Source organism: Ovis aries, chromosome 15 (assembly GCF_016772045.2).
Source record: "Ovis aries strain OAR_USU_Benz2616 breed Rambouillet chromosome 15, ARS-UI_Ramb_v3.0, whole genome shotgun sequence".
Taxonomy (NCBI): Eukaryota; Metazoa; Chordata; class Mammalia; order Artiodactyla; family Bovidae; genus Ovis; species Ovis aries.
This window is the reverse complement of record NC_056068.1, coordinates 54,582,525-54,602,188: the sequence shown is the minus strand read 5'-3', so window position 1 is coordinate 54,602,188 and position 19,664 is coordinate 54,582,525. Positions and strand designations below refer to the sequence as shown.

Sequence of the window (19,664 nt, the reverse complement as noted above, 5' to 3'; positions counted from 1 at the left end):
GCAGATGGTGATGGCGGCCACAAAATTAAAAGGTGCTTGCTCCTTGGAAGAAAAACTGTGACAAACCTAGGTAGCATACAAAAAGCAGACACATTACTTTACCAACAAAAGTCCATATAGTCAAAGCTATGGTTTCCCCAGTAGTTATGTATGGATGTGAGAGTTGGACCATGAAGCAGTGAGTGTCATGAGGCTGAGTGTCGAAGAACTGATGCTTTCAAACTGTGGTGTTGGAGAAGACTCTTGAGAGTCCCTGGGACTCTCAAGGAGATCAAACCAGTCAATCCTAAAGGAAATCAGTCCTGAATATTCATTGAAAGGACTGACACTGAAACTGAAGCTCCAATACTTTGGCCACCAAATGCAAACAGCCAACTCATTAGAAAAGACTCTGATGCTGGGAAAGATTGAAGGCAAGAGGAGAAGGGGATGACAGAGAACGAGATGGTTGGATGGCATCACTGATTCAATGGACATGAGTTTGAGTAAGCTCCTAGAGATGGTGAAGGACAGGGAAGTTCAGCGTGGTATAGCCCATGGGGTTGAAAAGAGTCAGACACGACTGAGCAACAAATAATAATCTTAGGAGATGCCAGAACTCCCACCCTGTAGCTCACATGCATCCCCTTTTCTCCAGCAACTGCCCCCTGCCCTTTGTGTTCCAGCTACATGGAATTGCTTTCAATTCTGCTCTAAAACTGTGATTTTCTCCTCCTCAGAGTCTTCATATACTGTTCCTTCTGACTGGAACTTGCTCTCTCTGGCTCTTCACATACCTGGCTATTCTTGTTCATCAGATATCACTTCCTCAGAGCAACTTTCCACGACCTTGCCAATCTGTTTAAATTAACCTCATCTCCCCCACCTCCTGCTTCAGCCATTAAATCATCCTGTTTATTTATAGTCCTTGTTTCAATTGAAAATTATCTTGTGTTTATTATCTGTCTTCGCTCCCTAGAATGTAAGCTCCGGGAAGGCAGGGGCTTGGTCTGCCTTTTTGGTACTGTGTTCTCAGCATTTAGAACAGTGGCTGGCATATAAGAGACTCTCAATAAACATATATTGTCTAGATGAATTGCTTCATACCAGTCTTTGGGTCTGAAATCTTTCCTGTCTCTCTAGCTGAGTGAGGTATTTCTGCTGTATGTTCTAAGAGGAACCCAGACCTCTCTCATTGTGACTCTTTAAATTACTGTAATTACTTATATCTTAACCCTTGCTGGACTTAAACTCAGTGAAAGCAGAGACCACGTCTTTCTTGTTCACAGTTTCTAGACACAGTCCCCAGTGCCTAGCATGGTGCCTGGGATATAACTGAAAGTGAGAGTTGACTTGATGGATTTGGTAGTCATATTATCCTACCACAGAGTTTGGGAAAAGATTTAGTGATGAGTGTATTGAAACTAAGCAAAAGAAAATAACAGGACAATTATTAACTCTAGGAAAAAGTCCAAGGAAAAATCTTAACAAAAATGGAAATGCAATCACAAAGTCCTATGAGGCTTGACTATGAATAACATTTACATAGTCAAAATCAGGGTCAACAGGACTGTATTAATTACATTAGACTTCATAAGTTGTTAACATTTTGACATTTTCCTACACTGGATAGTAAACAATAGCTACCCCAGGCTCCCTGAGTACCCCACTGCCACTGTTCCAGCTGCCCTCACTGCCTGCCCTGCACTCCCCACCTCCCTCACCCCCCACCCACCCCTCAAACCCGCCCCCCCCCCATGCTTATCTTAGAACTCCTTGAACCTTCCCAGGGTTCACAACTGCAGAGACAACAGCTAGCACAGCCTGGGGCTTCAGACCCTGCTGGAAAGACCAGCATCTGTTTGGATCAGTCACTGCCTGTGTAAGTAGGCAGTCTCCAGCCCCTCCTGGGCACTACCTTTGCATCCCCAGAAGGCTTAACTCAGCCTTGCTTGCTACACTTACATGGGCCCAGGAAGTTCTGCATAGGAACACCAGGCTGTCAGCCAGTGGTCAGCCTGCCCCTCCTCCCACACTTCTACCCCCTTTCCTAATTGTTCTGCCTTCCCCCAGCAGGCTCAAACCTCACCCTCCTAGAGACAGTGGTCCTAGAGAGAATGCTGGCATCTCAGAAGGCAAATATTTTTAATGGTACTCCTTGTCATAATATGTAACAAAAAATTATGATACAATTATATTGGAAGATGGGGCAGGGAAGTGGTGTTAGAGAAATCTTCCATTGTTCAAAATCAATATACAATGCACTTAAAAATCAAGAAACAAAAGGATAGTTGTATTATTTGGAAAACAGAAGTAAATCCCAAAAGAAACAGCTGGAAGAGTTGAAATTTTCTAATTATCTCCGAGGAGAAGGGCTTAGTATGGGGAAAGATGGGACTATAATCTACCATTTTTTATTATAAGCTTTAGAGAAAATTTGACATTTGAACTGTGTACATATTCCTTTTCTTTTCTTTTAGGAGACTATTCCAGGAATCCTGGTGAGAGGTGATGGTCAATGGTGATGGCAAGGAGAGAGAGAAACGGATCCAAACTTATAATTAGGATTTGAATTAGCATAACTTGGTAATCGCCGGGTGCAGAGTGAGGGAGGAGGAGAGAGCAGAATCACACAGATTTGGGGGTGTGAACTGGGGTTAGAGTAGGACTGCTGCTTTTTCCCTTTTTTCTTTACCGTGGAGATGCAGTGCTTTTGTTTATTTATTTGGCTGCACCAGGTCTTAGCTGTGGCATGTAGGGTCTCGTTCCCTGACCAGGAACCAAACTTGGGCCCCCTGCAATGGAAACACTGAATCTAACCACTGGATCACCAGGGAAGTCACAAGGGTGACTGTTTCTTGGCAAGCATTTGGATGCCAAGGATCCCTCCAATCACCACATACAGCAAGAGTAACTAACTCTACTTAGGAGGATAGGCACTAGTTCACAGAGAAGGGATATTTGAGCTGGGTCTTGACGATAGCATAGAAGTTCTCAGTTCCACAAAGGATGAGATCTGTGGTCAGCGGATATGTTGAGAGAAAAGATATTCCAGGCAAGGGTGATGGGGAGTAATAGGAAGTACAAAGCCACAGCAGTATCGAAGCATTATTTTGGAGGGAAAATATTGAGTTGTTCTGTGCAATTGCAGTGTGGGAGACATCTTGGGGAAGGAAATGATGGAAAATAAAGCAGGAATGAGAGTTTGTGGCCAGAACCCAAGAGCCTGTAATGTAGTCCCAGTGGTCCTATCTCTTGAGTTGGTGGCAAAATGATAGATACAAGTCTTCTGAAAAACAACTTGGAGGGACTTCCCTGGTAGTCCAGTGGCTAAGACCCTGAGCTCCAAATGCAGGGGGCCCCAGTTTGATCCCTGGTCAGGGAACTAGATTCTACTTGTTGCAACTAAGTTTGCATGCTGTAACTAAAAAATCCCGCATACCTCAGGTAAAGATCCCACAGGTTGTAACTAAAGATCCCATAGGTTGTAACTAAAGATCCCACATGCCACAGTGAAGATCAAAGATCCTGTGTGCCATAACTAACACTCGGCACAGTCAAATAAATAAATGAAAATAAAAATATTTTAAAAACTTGGAAATATACATGAGACATTGTTAAAATGAGTCTGACATCTGTTCTTGTGATCCTGTTCCTGGGGGTTCTTCTTAAGGAAAACTTTTTTTAAAGGATGGAGTGAGCAATATATATGAAGATATTTATTGCATCATTATTGGAAACAGCGAAAAACTGGAAAAGAGGCAACGTTTCCATCAGAGGAGAATGCCTAAGTAAAAGATGATGCATTCATCCAGTGAACAATAAATATACAGGCTGGAGTGCTTGTCAGAATTAAGGTGGACTCATCCAGGAGGCTTTCTGGGCTCAGTGGAGGCAAGAAGGTCCAAAGTGGGCAGAAGAATTGCAGAGCAGAGTAGACCCTGTGTCAGTCCCAGCAAGGGGAGACGCAGGGGAGCCACCATTATGGGGCATTTGCCTTTTGGTATCTTATTTAATCCTCATAGCAGCAGCAATCCTATGAGGGTGGTATGAACTGCATCCCCACAATACAGACAAGGACCTGAGGTTCAAAGGGATGGAGTGATCTGCCCAGGGCTATCCAGCTTTGAAGTAGATTCCAGCCCAAGTCTATGCGATGGCAGAGCAGCCAGTGCTTTCCTCTGCACCATGATGCCAAGAGTCAGTGACCACGATGTTATCTATGGGGCATCCCTTTTACATGACGCTGGCAATCTTTCTTTAGTCTTGAGTGAGCAAACAAGGTCAAGATTGTGTGGACACCAGAGATTGACAGCAAGTAGCAAAACAGAAAAAGTTGTATGATACAATGTTGAGCAATAAGGGTATGTAATTGTATCCGTGATCAAAGCTGCCACCCCAGGGACTTCCTGGCTGTCCAGTGGTTAAGAATTCACCTTCCAATGCAGGTGATATGGATTTGATCCCTGGTTGGGAAATGAAGATTCCACACGTAGGGCAACTAAGCCCACAAACTTCAACTACTGAGCCCACATGCTCTGGAGATTGCAGAGAAGCCTGCACAGCAAATGAAGAGCCCATGTGCCTCCACTAAGACCTGATGCAGCCAAATGAATGAATAAATATTAAAAAATAATAAAGTGCATGAGGTGAAGGCCTTTGTACTTTATTTGATTTAGGCTACTCTGGATCTTTGTTGCTGCACGCAGGCTTTCTCTAATTGCGGTGCTTGGGCTTCTTATTGCGGTGGCTTCTCTTGTGGAGCACGGGGTATCTAGGGCTCGCAGGTTTCAGTAGCTATGGCACACAGACTTAGTTGCCCTGCAGCATGTGAGATTGAACCAGGGATCGAACCTGTGTCTCCTGCATTGGCAGGCAGATTATTAACCACTCAACCACCAGGGAAGTCTGAGTTGAAGGTCTTACAATGAAAAAAAAAGCTGCCTCCCCCAAATTGTGCTCACAGTCAATAGCAGGAAGGGGCAAGAAGAAATGGAAACAGAGGATGAGTGAGTGAATGCTCTTTCTTCTTTCTCCTATTTTTGACGTTTCTGTTTTTATCACTATTTTATTTGCACACAAAAAACCAATTTACAATGAAAAATGGAAACAGGGAGGAAAATATGAAACCCTAGGGTGTCCCGTGGCTATGCCTTGAGACCAGCAGCAGCTCCTGGCATTCCAAAGCCATTTGGATGGCAGCACACTTAAAGAAGTTGGTTTCTTCTGGACAAAGGAGGAAAGGAGAGAAATGTACTGCACGACCCAAGCCAGGAGGCCTCAGGTCCTCGTTGTCGTGCTTCAGATGTTGGTGTCATGGCTGCACTGGTGAGCCTCTCACCTGGACCGAGGAGGCATCACTGTAACCAGGGATTCCCAGACCAGGCCAATGGTTGTTGCTGTTCCCCATTCATTTTTATTGTTGGCTGCCTGGCTTGGATTTGGGCTTGCTGGAGGAACAGCCAGTATAGGATTCTCTGATTGAGGGACAGAGGCCAAGGTGACCTCAGCCAGCAAAGAGAATAGTGAAATAGAAATATCCATGCCTTGGTTTCAGAGCTAGGGTCCAGCAAGTCTTCTTTTGTTCAGCCTTACCCTCCTTTGTTGTTATTTCTTCACTAAGTTGTGTCTGACTCTTTGTGACCCCAAAGGACGATAGCCCACCAGGCTCCTCTGTCCAGTGGGATTTCCCAGGCAAGAATACTGAGGTGGGTTGCCATTTCCTTCTCCAGGGGATCTTCCTGACCCAGGGATTGAACCTGTATCTCCTGCATTGGCAGGTGGATTCTTTACCACTAAGCCGCCTAGGAAGCCCTTACACTCCCCATCTCACTCAGTTTTACTCTGTCCTCTAGATCGCTGTTCCTTTCAGGATTCCATGCACTGGCCATGGAATCAGTTTAGGGTACACTTTATGGTGTTTCCTGACAGAGCCAAAACCCACTCATTCTTTAATAGCATTTCCTTGATAAAGCTTTTTCCCATCTCCTTTCCGGAAATAAATCATTCCCTTCTCTGACTCCCACAGCACTTGATTTGTATTTTTCCTATGGCAATTGTATTTTTCTGCAGTATATTATAGTTATTTATGTCCATGTCTGTTTCTCCCACTAAATGGTGAGTTTCTCAAGGTGGCCAAAGAGCCTGTCTTATCCAACTCTGATTCCCCCATACACCCTGGCCAATGCCTGGCATATGGTAGGTGCTCAATCAAAGTGTGGAATGACATTAAATTAAAACAGCTGAGTTCTTCCTCTTTTTGTGTCATGGACTCTCTGGGAAGGCTGTTGAGATTGTAGGCAGATGACCAGTTGATTTTATATCTGTTTCTTTCCTGTGCGTTTTGGAATGGGCAGGAAGAGGAAGAGAGTTAAAGCTATCTGTGGATCCATATTGCAGAGATTTCAGCCAGGGGTCCTTGGAGAGGGTAGTAATACGAATAATAACTAATATGTACATAGACTCTGACACTTTCACACCCATTAACTCTGTTGGGTGTCACAAGGACTGTAGGATGTAGGCTGGGTAGGCAATATTCAGCTTGTCCCAATGTACAGCCGAGGAACCAAAGGCTCAGAAAAATGATTTGCTCAAGATTACATCAACGCAAAGGAGAGCTGAGACTCCAAGCCAGACCTGTTGATTTCAAATCACACACTCATGGGGTTGCAGAGGTGACAAGAACACAGACTCTCTTACTTTTGATAAATGTTTGTGGAATGAAAGAAGAATACCCAGTTTAACCCTCGAGAAGGTTTACCTGCATCAGACTCCAGTTGTTATCCTCATGCCATGTTTATTTTCTCACCTAGGGGTTCAGTTCCTCAAAGATAGAATCTATGCCTACTCCTTTATTTCTCTTCCCACAGCTCAGGCCTTTGGCAGGCCCCTCAGTTTTGCTGGGTCTTGGTTTCCATGTCTGTAAAATGAGGAGGCTGAGCTAGAAGTTTAAATCAGGTCACATTCCCACCAGCGCCCAGCACAGAGCCTGGCGCATAATTTCCATCACCCTCCTCGTGGACGACTCTCAGCTCCAACGCTAGAGGCCTCCAGGACTCCAGCTGACATGATGGAGTGTGTACCCAGCACGTCGCAGTCTCTTCCCAAGCTGGCCATGGAAACTGAGCCTCCTCCAGACAGCAGGGCTGCTCTGCTCACACGGATCAAGTTGGGAGCCTCATTAGTCATGTCAGATGACATAGTTAACACTTGGGGCCAGCACAACCAGTTCATCAAAAGCTCCTATGTGCCTGACTCCATCACTGTGGCTGAGGAACTACTGTATGTGGAGCAGACAGCACATCAGAGGAGCAGTGCCAGAGTGCTTCCAAATTGGTTTTGATTAATTGCATGGACATGTCTTTAATTGGTGCCAGGGTACCGGCCAGAGAACTTATGGGAAAGCAGGATGTTATGTTTTCATTCCCTGAAGTCCCATAAAGCAATGAAAGATGAGGAACAGAATCACTGCTCGTTGAAAATTTATCGACCGTGCAGACCCAGAAAACACAAATAACTATCTGAATCGAAACCTAACCTCATTTTCCCAACTCATTGGAAGCCATGCATGTTCCCCTCTGTGCCCCTGCCTGCCTGCTGAGATGTACAACTGAGTGAAAGGTGTGATTTCTGAGAAATGAGTGCGTTAGTGTGGAGACGGCACACTTGGCTTTCCCAGATGGGCGCAGAGGTATCTGGGAAGGCCCCTCCCCTCAGAAACATCTCCTCCAGCACATCAACATCTTTTGAACTGATATCAGATGTTGATCCACTTTGGGTGAAGCATTCATTCACACACTCATTCTTTCTTTTTCCTCCTTGGAGATTTGTGCTGAGTGTGTCTTAAATACATAGCACTGTTCTGGTGTCATGGGGAATACAGAATGGAGTCAAGTACAGATCCTTCCCTAAGGAAAACAGTTAACTAGGGGAAAAGAGAGGGCAGGGCCACAGAAGAACTAATGCATATGGTTGCATCACAGAAAATGAAACACTGAGATTTGCCATCAAGAAGACTGGCATTCAAATCTTAGCTCTGATTCTTATTTCTGAGTCATCGCAGAAGTCACTCCAATTTTCTGAGTTTTAACTACAGAATGGGATAAAAACTGGATATTCATGGGTAATCATGAAGCTTATAAGATGTTGTAGAGTTGAAAGAACAGGGTCCAGGGCCTGGCACTGATCAAAAACGGGTTGCCAATTCTGAATAAGCATCACCAGGGAGGTTCTAAGAAAGTGCTATGTGAGAGTTCATGTATTCAGGAAACAAATGTTTACCAATCACATACTCTGTGCCAGGCTCTAGGGATTTAAGAAAAGAAGTTCTGCCAGCAACGAGACAGGCCCACTAGGTAGTAACAATGCTATATAGTATGGCCGGTGCGTGTGCATGCTAAGTCACTTCAGTCATGTCCAACTCTGTGCGACACTATGGACTGTAGCCCACCAGGCTCCTCTGTCCATGGGATTTGCCAGCCAAGAATACTGGAGTGGGTTGCCATGCCCTCCTCCAGGGGATCTTCCTGACCCAGGGATCGAACTCAAGTCTCCTGTGTCTCCTACATTGCAGGTGGATTCTTTAACCTGAGCCACCGGAAACCTGCTATGTATAGTAAGAATGGCAGATCGTTATAGGTGTGCTGAGAGAAGCTTGCTCTGAGTCAGTGGGGAGGGAAGGAGACAACGGTCAGCTTACTGAGGGTAAAGAAATAGGATAGATATGCCTAAAAAGGCAATGTTTGGGCCAAGTCCTGAAAAATGAGATTTTGATTTGCATCTAGAACACAAAAGGGTAGTCCACGCACAATAACACAATGTTCTTTTTGTCTCTAGGACAAGCAATGATTATCCCCTGGGATTTTGGAATTAGCTTCTCTCTTTTTATGGAAAGTTCTTTCCTTAGGTTTTCCCAAAGGTGGCTGCTTCACATTTATAACCTGGTGTTTTCTCATTTATTCCTTTATTTCTTGTATTTCTCCTTCACTGGAATGCCTGATCCAAGAGAACACAAGATCTTGTCTTTTCTCTTCACTCTATCACAGCATCTAGAACATTGCCTGACACAATGTGGTGTCTGATATATGTTTGTTGCCTGAATAAATAAACTTCAGGAGGCTCAGGAAGGCATACTGCTATCAAGGAAATATAAACACACTGCCTGCTGCACTGTTGGCATTGAATTTTTTTAATCATAAAATTGAATGAGAAATACCTAAAGCACATGCGTGCTCAGTCGTGTCTGACTCTTTGTGACCCCGTGGACTGTAGCCTGCCAGGGTCCTCTGTCCATGGAGTTTCTCATGCACGAATATCGGAGCGGTGGCTGATCCATGTCGATGTATGGCAAAAACCACCACAATGTTGTAAAGTAATTAGCCTCCAATTAAAATAAATAAATTAAAAGATTTTTAAAAAGGATACCAGAGTGGGTTGCCATTTCCTTCTCCAGGGGATCTTCCCGACCCAGGAATCAAATCCTATCTCTTGCGTCTCCTGAATTAGCAGGCAGATTCTTTACTGCTGAGCCACCTGGGAAGTCTTAGCTAAAGCACAGGCTGGAGGAATTGAGATGGGAAGTAACAGAAGAGGTGGTCTCTGAGCTGCTCCCTGAAGGCCAAGAACGGTGACGATATGATGGGGGTGTTAGAAGGGCATCAGGAGGATTAAGTAAGATAGCTTTTAAATCTCTTCCAACCTTGAGCTTCTAAGATTGTCTCCCAAACAAATCATCTCTTGCCACCCTTTGGAGTCTCCTCATCACACCCCTCCTTTCTACCCCACCCTGTCTGGAGTCTGTAAGGACATCTGACACACCATTTCCTGCCAATGTAAATCATGAACTGATGTGTGATGCTTGTTCTCAAGTTTTTACCATCCCCCACATGGAGATGGCCCCATAACTCAGGGTGGGGGCCCCATGCAAGGATAGCCTTTCCACAGGGCGGCAAATAAGGTGGAACTGTTTAACCACCAGCACCTTCCTGGCCCTGCTCCCAGATAATTTTATGTCCTCTGGTCCTGAATCTGCTTCTTCGTTGGATGCACCTCAGTTCACTTGCTGGAGCACTGATGTGTGACTATTTAACTGCCTTTGCTTCCTGTCCCAGCGATGCTGGGCTTTAGGGAGCATGGGAGAGAAACAAGAAAGAGAGCTTTGTATGAGGTAAGCTTGGACAGTCATAATAAAGGCCCCAAACTAACTTATACATACCCAGTGCTTGACAATTTACAAAGCCCTAGAGAACTCCAGTTCATCCCTCAAGACCCTGCACCTCTTTTCACTCAGCTTCAACTCTCCCAGGCAGAGCTAATCCTTCCCTCCACACTTTCTAGAGCGTCCATTAGATCCCTTATTACCTTGTAATGAGTTTGTGTACATGTCTCATTTCCTTCATTAAACCATCAATTTCTTGATGACAGATCTCTTCTCTCCTAGTTAAACTCATTTCTTTCTTAAAAAGTACTTTTCATCATACATATTTTTCTAATTATAAAAGTAATATTTATAGTTATAATGATCAAAATTGTATATATAAATGTATAATGAAAAAAACTTCAAATCACCTATAATTTCATCACCCAGATAAAACCACTGGTAACACGTTTAATATATCTTGAGCCTTTTTGTAGCATATAGAAAGTAAAAATGGACTATATAATGCATGCGGTTTCACCGTCTGGCTTTAGCATCTTTCCATTGTGAACATAAACACATCACTGACAATTCTTCAAAAACATCATTTTAAATGGCTGCACTATTTTCATTCAATGAGTTGACCACAACTTACCTTACAGTTTCCTCACTGAGAGACATTTAGGCTAGTTACTTCTTTTTACTGCTTTTCCAAATAAAATGAGTAGCTGTACACATACGTCTTTATCTACATCTTTGACTATTTCCCTCAGGAAGATTCCTAGAAATGGAATGTCTAGGTCAACTGGTTTGAATTCCTTGAGCTGCTTCTTGATGCTCACTGCCAAATTGCTCTAAGAACCAACTTACACTTCCAGTAGTGCATGAGTGTGCCCATCTTACAGTGTCCTCACCTACATTTAGTATTATCTCATTGGAATCTTCACCAACCACAGCGATCTTCTCACAATTTCCCTTAGGGTGGGTAATTTTTCCTAAACACAGCAAAAATTATTCAACCATACAGAGTTGTCTTCTTCTGAGATATTAACCTAAGGAGAATATATTTGTTTGAACAGATCTTTTACTGCTGCAAATATTTCTATAATTTTGATTTGAAAATTGCCCAAAGAGCAGAAACTTCACTCTTTTGCCCCTCAATTGCAATATAATTCTGTCTTTGGGGAATGATTTTTTATTTTCAGCAACCATCAAAAGCCATTTGGAACTCATGGCAAGTGAGATGAGGAGCTGCAGCTGGGTTTGAGTCAGAAATGAGGTGTAATTTTACAGTAATGAGATTGAGGTCTTTTTGTGACTTGTAAAGAGGATTCCCACAGGAGTTCTTGGGCAGAAGCGGCATCATCGTAACAAGTGCCAGGCCTCCCTACAGGACCATTCCAAAGTGAGTACAGGCAGAAGGAGGCATGATTCTAGCTCATATATGGTCCGTCCACCTAGGACTTCATCATTATAGCCCCAGGTACAGGCATCAATTCATTTCAGAGCTGGTCCTGTTCCACTTTCTCTCTTCATCGAGGCCACTTGGCCCTGATGTGACTCCAGGGCCAAGATCTTAAAGGGCCAGTTTAGGGGGAGGGTGTCTCCTGCATTGCTGCATTGGCAGGCCGATTCTTTACCGCTCGCGACCCCTGGGAAACCCCCGGAAAACAATGGCACCCCACTTCAGTGCTCTTGCCTGGAAAGTCCCATGGACGGAGGAGCCTGGTAGGCTGCAGTCCATGGAGTTGCTAAGAGTCGGCAGGACTGAACGACTTCACTTTCGCTTTTCACTTTCACGCATTGGAGAAGGCAATGGCACCCCACTCCAGTATTCTTGCCTGGAGAATCCCAGAGACAGAGGAGCCTAGTGGGCTGCCGTCTATGGGGTCGCACAGAGTCAGACACGACTGAAGCCAACTTAGCAGCAGCAGTAGTCTCTTGCATTGCTGCATTGGCAGGCGGGTTCTTTACCGCTAGCAACCCCTGGGAAATCCCCGGAAAAGAACATAGGCCACGGAAGCGCAAGCATTCAAGAATGAGATTCAAACCCACAGCGTGCAGAGCACAATGGATTTAGTAGTCTGTCGCTTTAAGCACTCAGCTACCTCACCCAGGTGGCAATAGTGGTAAAGAACCCCCCTACCAAAGCAGGAGATGTGAGAGACACTAGTTCTAACCCTGGGTCGGAAAGATCACCTCCAGGAGGGCATGGCAACCCACTCCAGTATTCTTGCCTGGAGAATTCCATGGACAGAGGAGCCTGGCAGGCTGCAGTCCATGGGGTCACAAAGAGTCAGACACGACTGAGAGACTGAGCAGGCACCTAAATGATTTTACTTCACAGGATTATTAGAAACGGGAACTACATAGAACCAAACCAACATAGACACACACAGATGCACATTCACACAAAATAGCTAAGGTGTACTGAGCACTTACTCTGCACCCAGTACTGTGCTTTATATGCATGTAGCCAACACCGCTGTTTGACCACCTAGAAGCTGTTTCTCTCTTGCTACTCCTTTAGGGGTGATTGTGTAGCCCAGTTCTGGCAAGTGAGATTTAGGTAAAACCCTTCTGGGAGTTATTGGGAGAGCTTTTGCTTTCCTAAGGAAACAGGACTGCTAAGTCTGAGCTGTTTTCCCACCCCCACCCTTTCCAGCCTTGATCTTGAAGGTAAGGTTGGGCATCGCAACCATCTTGTAATCTAGATGGAAAGACCAAAGGAGCACCTCTGTTATATAAAAAGTAACTACCTATTTGGTTAAGTCACTGCTAGTTATTGCTTGCAGCTAATAATATTCTAATACACTTGCATAAAAGATATCCACACACAATAAAATGCCCTATAAAGTGTTCCCATTGATACTCATATTCAAACACTGTTTCTCCATTCAGAGAACTAATGATATGAATGATGATCATCTTGTTATGTAGCACTTGGCAATTTTCAAAAGATTTTCACATCCATCTTGTCATTTGTTCCTTACAACTCTGTAGGGAAGGCAACATTTTTATCTGAAAAATCCTTTTCAATTGCAAAAGGCTATTTAATAAGTATTTTAGAATGCTCATATGTTACACATAGGCTTGTCTTCTTTTCTTTTTTTCCCCTTTTTCCTTCCTTCTTTCCTTCTACGCCAACCCTGGGCCTGTTTTTCTCAGACTCACCCCTCAGCCTTCTTCTGCTCTGTTGTGCTCTGTAATGCAGGGATGTTTATCTATTCAGGCTGGGAATCCAGGTTCCAACACATCTGACTTTGGCCTAGGGGAAGTATCATACTAGCAGGAGATTGGGGGTAGGTGGGGGTGGGAAGGAAGAGGCTGGGATGTTTTTGCCCGCTGCCCCACCACCATCTGCCTCATGTTATGCCCAGAGTCTGAGTCCCCAAAACTGAGAGAATAAGATGTCCACAGCAATGCAAAAGCATGAAGGGGTTTTATTTCTAGCTCGAGCTAGGGCTCCCACCACATCCAACACAGTGGAGTGGAGCAAAGAGCCCCGAGCCCAGATTTACAGCAGTATTTATAGGTTTTAGAAGAGAGCGTTGGCAAGGGCTGATTGGCTGCAGGAGTTTCCTAGTATTTACTAATTGGCTAATCTTTATTGGCTGCAGGGGTTTCCTGGTATTTACTAATTGGCTATTGGCTGCAGGGGGATGTCTTTTACGTCCTGATAAACTCAAACCAGGTTACAGGGAGTATGCTGATTAGACAAGTCCTGGCATCCACGGGGATGACCTCACTGGGCAATGACTCAGCCTTTCCCATGAGTCCTACCTTAGTCCCTGAAGCCTATCATGGCGTTTGTTAGGTCCCAACACCTCAGTGGCATTTCTGGCTGCATATTTTCAATGGCTCCTGCTCCCAATGTTAGAGTTCAAGCTTCTGACCACGTGGCTCCCGGCTTCCATCTCCTGGCTCTCCATCCCCTATGAGACTGCCTTCCCCCTCTGCCCCTTTTGGTTTCCCTAAGCTCCGGGCTGCCTCTCCACCCCCTATCCTATCACCTGTGTAACCAGTCCACTTCATTAGGTCCCTCCACTGTAAATATTTGATGTGTCCTCTTTTTCCTCAGTTACACTCATTGATCCATATCACCTTTTTAGGGCACCCACCCAGAGTCAGGTTCTGTGCAGGACACACAGTGCAAAAGGTGTGCTAGTCTAAGGAGCAAAGTGAAAAGCCTCAGCGTGTGATGGTCTCTACTGTTCAGTTCAGTCGCTCATCCCTAAACTCAGCAAAACTTACAGGTAAGTCTTGCCATTGCCTGGGTTTCTTCCTTTTTTCCAGAAGCAAGCCAGAGACAATGTGCAGGACCCTCGGTATGTCCCCTTCACTACCCACTGCACGAGTGAGTTTGGGAGTGCTTCTGGATGGTGGCAGAAACGCCTGTTGCTTTCACCTCCTCCCAGGCAAATGCTCCTACCAAGGGCTCTCAGGGTCAGGACAGCCCAGCTTCCACGACCTGCATTGTACTCCCTTCCCTTCTCTTCTAAACAGTCTTACCTAAAGAAGCAGGAAGAATCTTTTAGAGAGTCTTCGCTTCAGCAAAATGCCAGAGATGAATTATCCATAAAAGTTAATAATGGAGAGAAGCCAGTGGTACCAAGTCAACTTGAAGATGCTTAGATATCTTGCACGGGATTTTGCAAACAGACTGGACAAAAATCCCATTTAAAGTTTTATGGCTTTGGCAATGTAGACAACCATTCTGAGCTTCAGTTTTCTTACCCACAAAATGGGGACAATACATGTCTTCCTCATAGGATGATTGTTTCTGATCTGAGAAACTTCAGAAACGTGACCAATTATCCTAACATAGATGGGTCCCCCCCCCACCAACTATAGACACATGGAGATGCTGTATGAGCTATAACAGACAAGTTATATTTTTATTGCCAGTTTTGAAAAAAATATAAAGAGAAACCTCTAGATATAAGAAATGAAAAAGAAATGGAAAACTCAAAGCCAGAACAGGGCACAGGTGATGTGCCTGAGCTGCCACAGAGATGTCACACTTAGTTATAGATCCTGAGAGCTGCAGGCCAGGGTTACACTGTACACTAAGGAGTAGAGATGGAGCTTCAGTTCTGGACAAGTAAGAAAGTTGGAACAGAGCCCGCTGCAAAAAGCCCTGACATTGGAAGCTCTGTCCTCTTCCATGAAAAGGAGACTGGCAAAACTCTATCCCAAGGTCAGAGAAGTTCAAGGAAGCTATATTTCTGATGAGGACTTGGGTAGGGTAAAAAATGGCACTCATGAGAAACAGAAATTCTAATCATGGCCAAATGCTTATGGGGGGTTTAAATTTACTTTACCTGTAAGTGAAAACAGCTACTGAGAAGTTAACATAAAATTCTTGGATTAGGGCTGAAGTAAGACCTATTAAAATTCTTAGGTTTAGCCTGAAGCAAATTCAAAATAGCTCTGCAGGATGCTTAACAATTCAGGGCTTGCAGATCCACTAGAAAAAGCAATCCTTGATGAGGACGCTCACAAAAAGGATCCACCCCACAAGGAAAGAAATGAGCAGAATGGAGAGTCATTCGACATAACAAACTAGAAAGAAGAAGGGTAAAAACAGAACCATCTGAAAGAGACTATGAATTAGGATGATTAAAGTAGACATAAGAGAAGCAGTTGAAGCCGTAATAAAATAACAGAATAGTATAAGAGGAAAAGAGTGGGGAGATTTGAAAAACAACCATTAGAACTTCCTGAAATGAAAGACACTGCCACTGAAATTAAAAACTCAAAGGATATTAAACTACCTATAGATCTAGCTGAAGAGGGACTTAGAAGAGAAATTTGAGGAAATTACCCAAAACAGAATAAAAAGAGATAAAGAGATAAAAAACCTGAACAAGAATTTAAAAGATATGAGTGATAAAAAGAGAAAGTCAAGCAGATGTCTAATAGGAATTTCAGAAAGATTTAATAGAGGGAATGATGGAAAATCATTATTAAAAATATTATAGCTATATAAGTCAGGGTTCTCCAGGGAAACAGAACCAACAATTTCATAACTAGTCATACCCTGATGAAACTGCAAAACCACAAGGCAAAGAGAAAACTATAAAAGCCCTCAGTGAAAAGGGCCAGATTACCAAAAGGGATGTTAACTATGACAGCAGCCTTTTCATCAGCAACAATGGAAACCAAAATACAAGAGGATAATATCTTCAAAATGTGGAAAGAGAATAAAGCTCAAACTACAATTCTGTACAAGTTCAATTCATAAGTGACACCAAATTTTCAGCCATTTGCAGACAAGTGAAGATGATGAGTTTACCTTACACAAGCTTTGCTGAAAGAATACGAGTGGATATACTTCAGTAAGAAGAAAATAATTCAATCCAGAAAAATAAGTTAGATGTAAGGAGGGGGATGCAATCAAGGTGCTAGAGTCAGCTCACATCAGCCCAAAGAGCCGACTTAAAATTTCAGGAATTTTGAGAACTGGATGTTAAACAGTCATTGCTAGAGGGAGGAGGGAGGGGGGTTCAGGTTGGGGAACACGTGTATACCTGTGGCAGATTCATGTTGATGTATGGCAAAACCAATATAATATTGTAAAGTAATTAGCCTCCAATTAAAATAAATAAATGTATATTTAAAAAAAAAACAAATAAAAGTTAAATCACACAAACTTACATTTAAATGAATTACTTTAAAATAAAGGTTTAAAATCCTCACAATGTATCACTTCTTAATTATTTTACTACAACTTTGCTATTACCCATGCTCTTGAGGTTATTTATATCTCAGTATGGTGGAAATACTATGTAAATGGTATGCTGCTGGGCATCTTTTCCCTTTCTCTAGATTTCAGCGACGTCACATTGCTAGCTTGAATATAGCTTGAGCACTTCAAAGGCCAACAAATGCTACAAATCAAGACTACCTTTGGACTTCTCCTTTTGGACAATGGATGCGAATGCACCTGTCAATGCAGGGGACATGGATTTGATTCCTGGTCTGGGAAGATTCCACATGCTACAGGGCAACTAAGCCCGTGCACCACGATGACTGAAACCTGTGAGCCCTAGAGCCCATACTCCGCAAAAAGAGAAGCCACCACAATGAGAAGCCCAGCACTGTAACTAGAGAGTAGCTCTGGCTCTCTGCAACTAGTGAAAGCCTGCACGCAGCAAGGAAGACCCAGTGCAGCCAAAATGAATTAAAAAAAAAAAAAAAAAAGACTCCCTTACTCCCTACCACGTGAGAGCTGATTGTTACTATCTACCAGCACATGAGGCTTCCCAGGTATCGCTGTTGATAAAAAATCCGCCTGCCAGTGCAGGAGACAGACATAAGAGATGTGGGTTCAATTCCTGGGATGGGAAGATCTGCTGGAGGAGGGCATGGCAACCCACTCCTGTATTCTTGCCTGGAGAATTCCAATGGACAGAGGAGCCTGGAGGTTGCAGTCCAGGGGGCTGCAGAGTTGGACACAACTTAAGTGACAGCATGTATCAGCACACTGCTAAATATAAGAAATAATGGTTTCCACTGCTAGGTATATGTCCAAGAGAACTGAAAACACGTCTCCACAAAAATACTTAGATACAAATATTCACAGCAGTTAGTATAATTGCTAAAAAGTAGAAATAAGTCAAATGTCCACCAACCAATGAAGAGACAAATAAAATGTAGCTTATTCATACAATGGAATATTGTTAAGGCATAAGAAGGAATGAAGTACTGAAGTACATATTCTAACATGAATGAATCTTGAAAACATTGTGCTAAATGAAAGAAACTAGACACAAAAAGCCATATACTATATGATTCCATTTATACAAAATATCCAGAATAGGCAAATCCGTAGAGACAGGAAGTAGATTAATGGTTACCAGGGGCTAGGGAAAGAAACCTGAGTGCGGAAGAACCGATGCTTTTGAACTGTGGTGCTGGAGAGGACTCTTGAGAGTCCCTTGGACTGCAAGGAGAGCCAACCAGTCAATCCTTAAGAAAGTCAGTCCTGAATATTCATCAGAAGGACTGATGCTGAAGCTGAAACTCCAATACTTTGGCCACCTAATGCGAAGAACTGATTCATTGGAAAAGACTCTGATGCAGGGAAAGATTGAGGGCAGGAGACAACAGAGGATGAGATGGTTGGATGGCATCACTGACTCAATGGACATGAGTTTGAGGACCCTCCAGGGGTTGGTGATGGACAGGGAAGCCTGGTGTGCTGCAGTCCATGGCGTCACAAAGAATTGGACACAACTGAGCAGTGGAACTGAACTGAACTGAGGGTGGAGGGATAGGAGGTGGGGGGTAATACCAGTAATGAGTATGAGATTTCTTTGGGGGATAGTGATTGCACAATCTTGTGAATATGCTGAAAATTATTGAATTGTAACTGTAAAAGGGTGAATTTTATTGCATGCAAGAAAGGACTTGGGGAAGGAGGAAGGGATAGTTAGGGAGTTTGGGACTGACATGTACACACTGCTATATTTAAAATGGATGACCACCAAGGATCTATGTATAGCACAGGGAACTCTGTTCACTGTTATATAACAATTTAAATGGGAAAAGAATTTGAAAAAGACTAGATACCTGTATAACTGAATCACTTTGCTGTACACCTGAAACTAACAAAACATTGTTAGCCAACTATACTCCAACATGAAATAAAAAGTTAAAATGAGAAAGAAATAAAGAAAGGTAGGCAGAGAAACTGGTATGTGTGTTTGTAAATCTAAAGAAATACCGGCTGTTAAAACATCTAATGGAAGGAGTTGAGTGGTTAAAAGTAAGTTGGAACCAAAACACTGAAAACCAAATTACCTGGAAGATAAAAGGGGGTGGAGAGCAGACTTAAAGAATTCTAAAGTTCCTGAAATCTTCACAATGAGCTAGTGATTAACTTAAAATGTTAGGTTGAGCATGTGTATTAGTAACCAAGGAACATCCACTGAAGGAATATAATTAGAAAGTATAATTTCCAAACCACTAGTGAGACTAAAAAGGGGGTAAAGAAAATAACCAAAGTAAAAGAGGACAGGATAAGAGAATAAAGCAAATAAAACACGTGGCAAGTGACAAAACAAAGGGGGAAGATATCTCCAATATATCAAAATGAGAAGAAATGTAAGCATGGGTATGAGACAAAGATTCTTAGATTGGATTTTTTAAAATCCAGCTGTACATTGGTTACAAGAATGCATTCAAAAGTTAAGGACACAGAAGTGTTAAGAGGATGGGGAAGATATACTAGGCAAATACAAAGTGAAATAATGCAACAATAATAGATTTTAAGTCAAAAAGCATTGTTAGGGATAGAGTAAAATGCCTTAATGATAAAAGGGACAGTTCATCAGGAAGATATAATGACCAGAACATATTTGTTCCAAATGGAAATATTACCTCCAAATGTATAAGACAGAATTACAAGGAGAAATGGACAAATCCACATAGTGGGAGATTTTGACACATCTCCCTCAGTAGCTAATAGGGTAAGAAGACAAAATATTTGTAAGGCTATAGAAGATTTGACTGACTGGAAAAGGTCAGTTTTCATTCCAATCCC

General features: G+C 43.1%; 1 protein-coding gene across 2 annotated transcripts in view; it reads right to left on the bottom strand.

Moving 5' to 3' along the window:
* Positions 1 to 19,664, bottom strand: part of GVQW3 (GVQW motif containing 3) — a 52,224-nt gene that overhangs the window by 13,353 nt on the left and 19,207 nt on the right. The window contains exon 2 of one of the 2 annotated variants that reach the window (XM_027979558.3): positions 2,444 to 7,499. The exons of the other annotated variant lie outside the window; for it this stretch is intronic. Within the exon in view, the coding sequence (XP_027835359.1) occupies positions 7,239 to 7,499 (261 nt within the window). The 3' untranslated portion in view covers positions 2,444 to 7,238. Of the gene's footprint in view, positions 1 to 2,443; positions 7,500 to 19,664 lie in introns of those variants that run through there. 2 annotated transcript variants of the gene reach the window in all.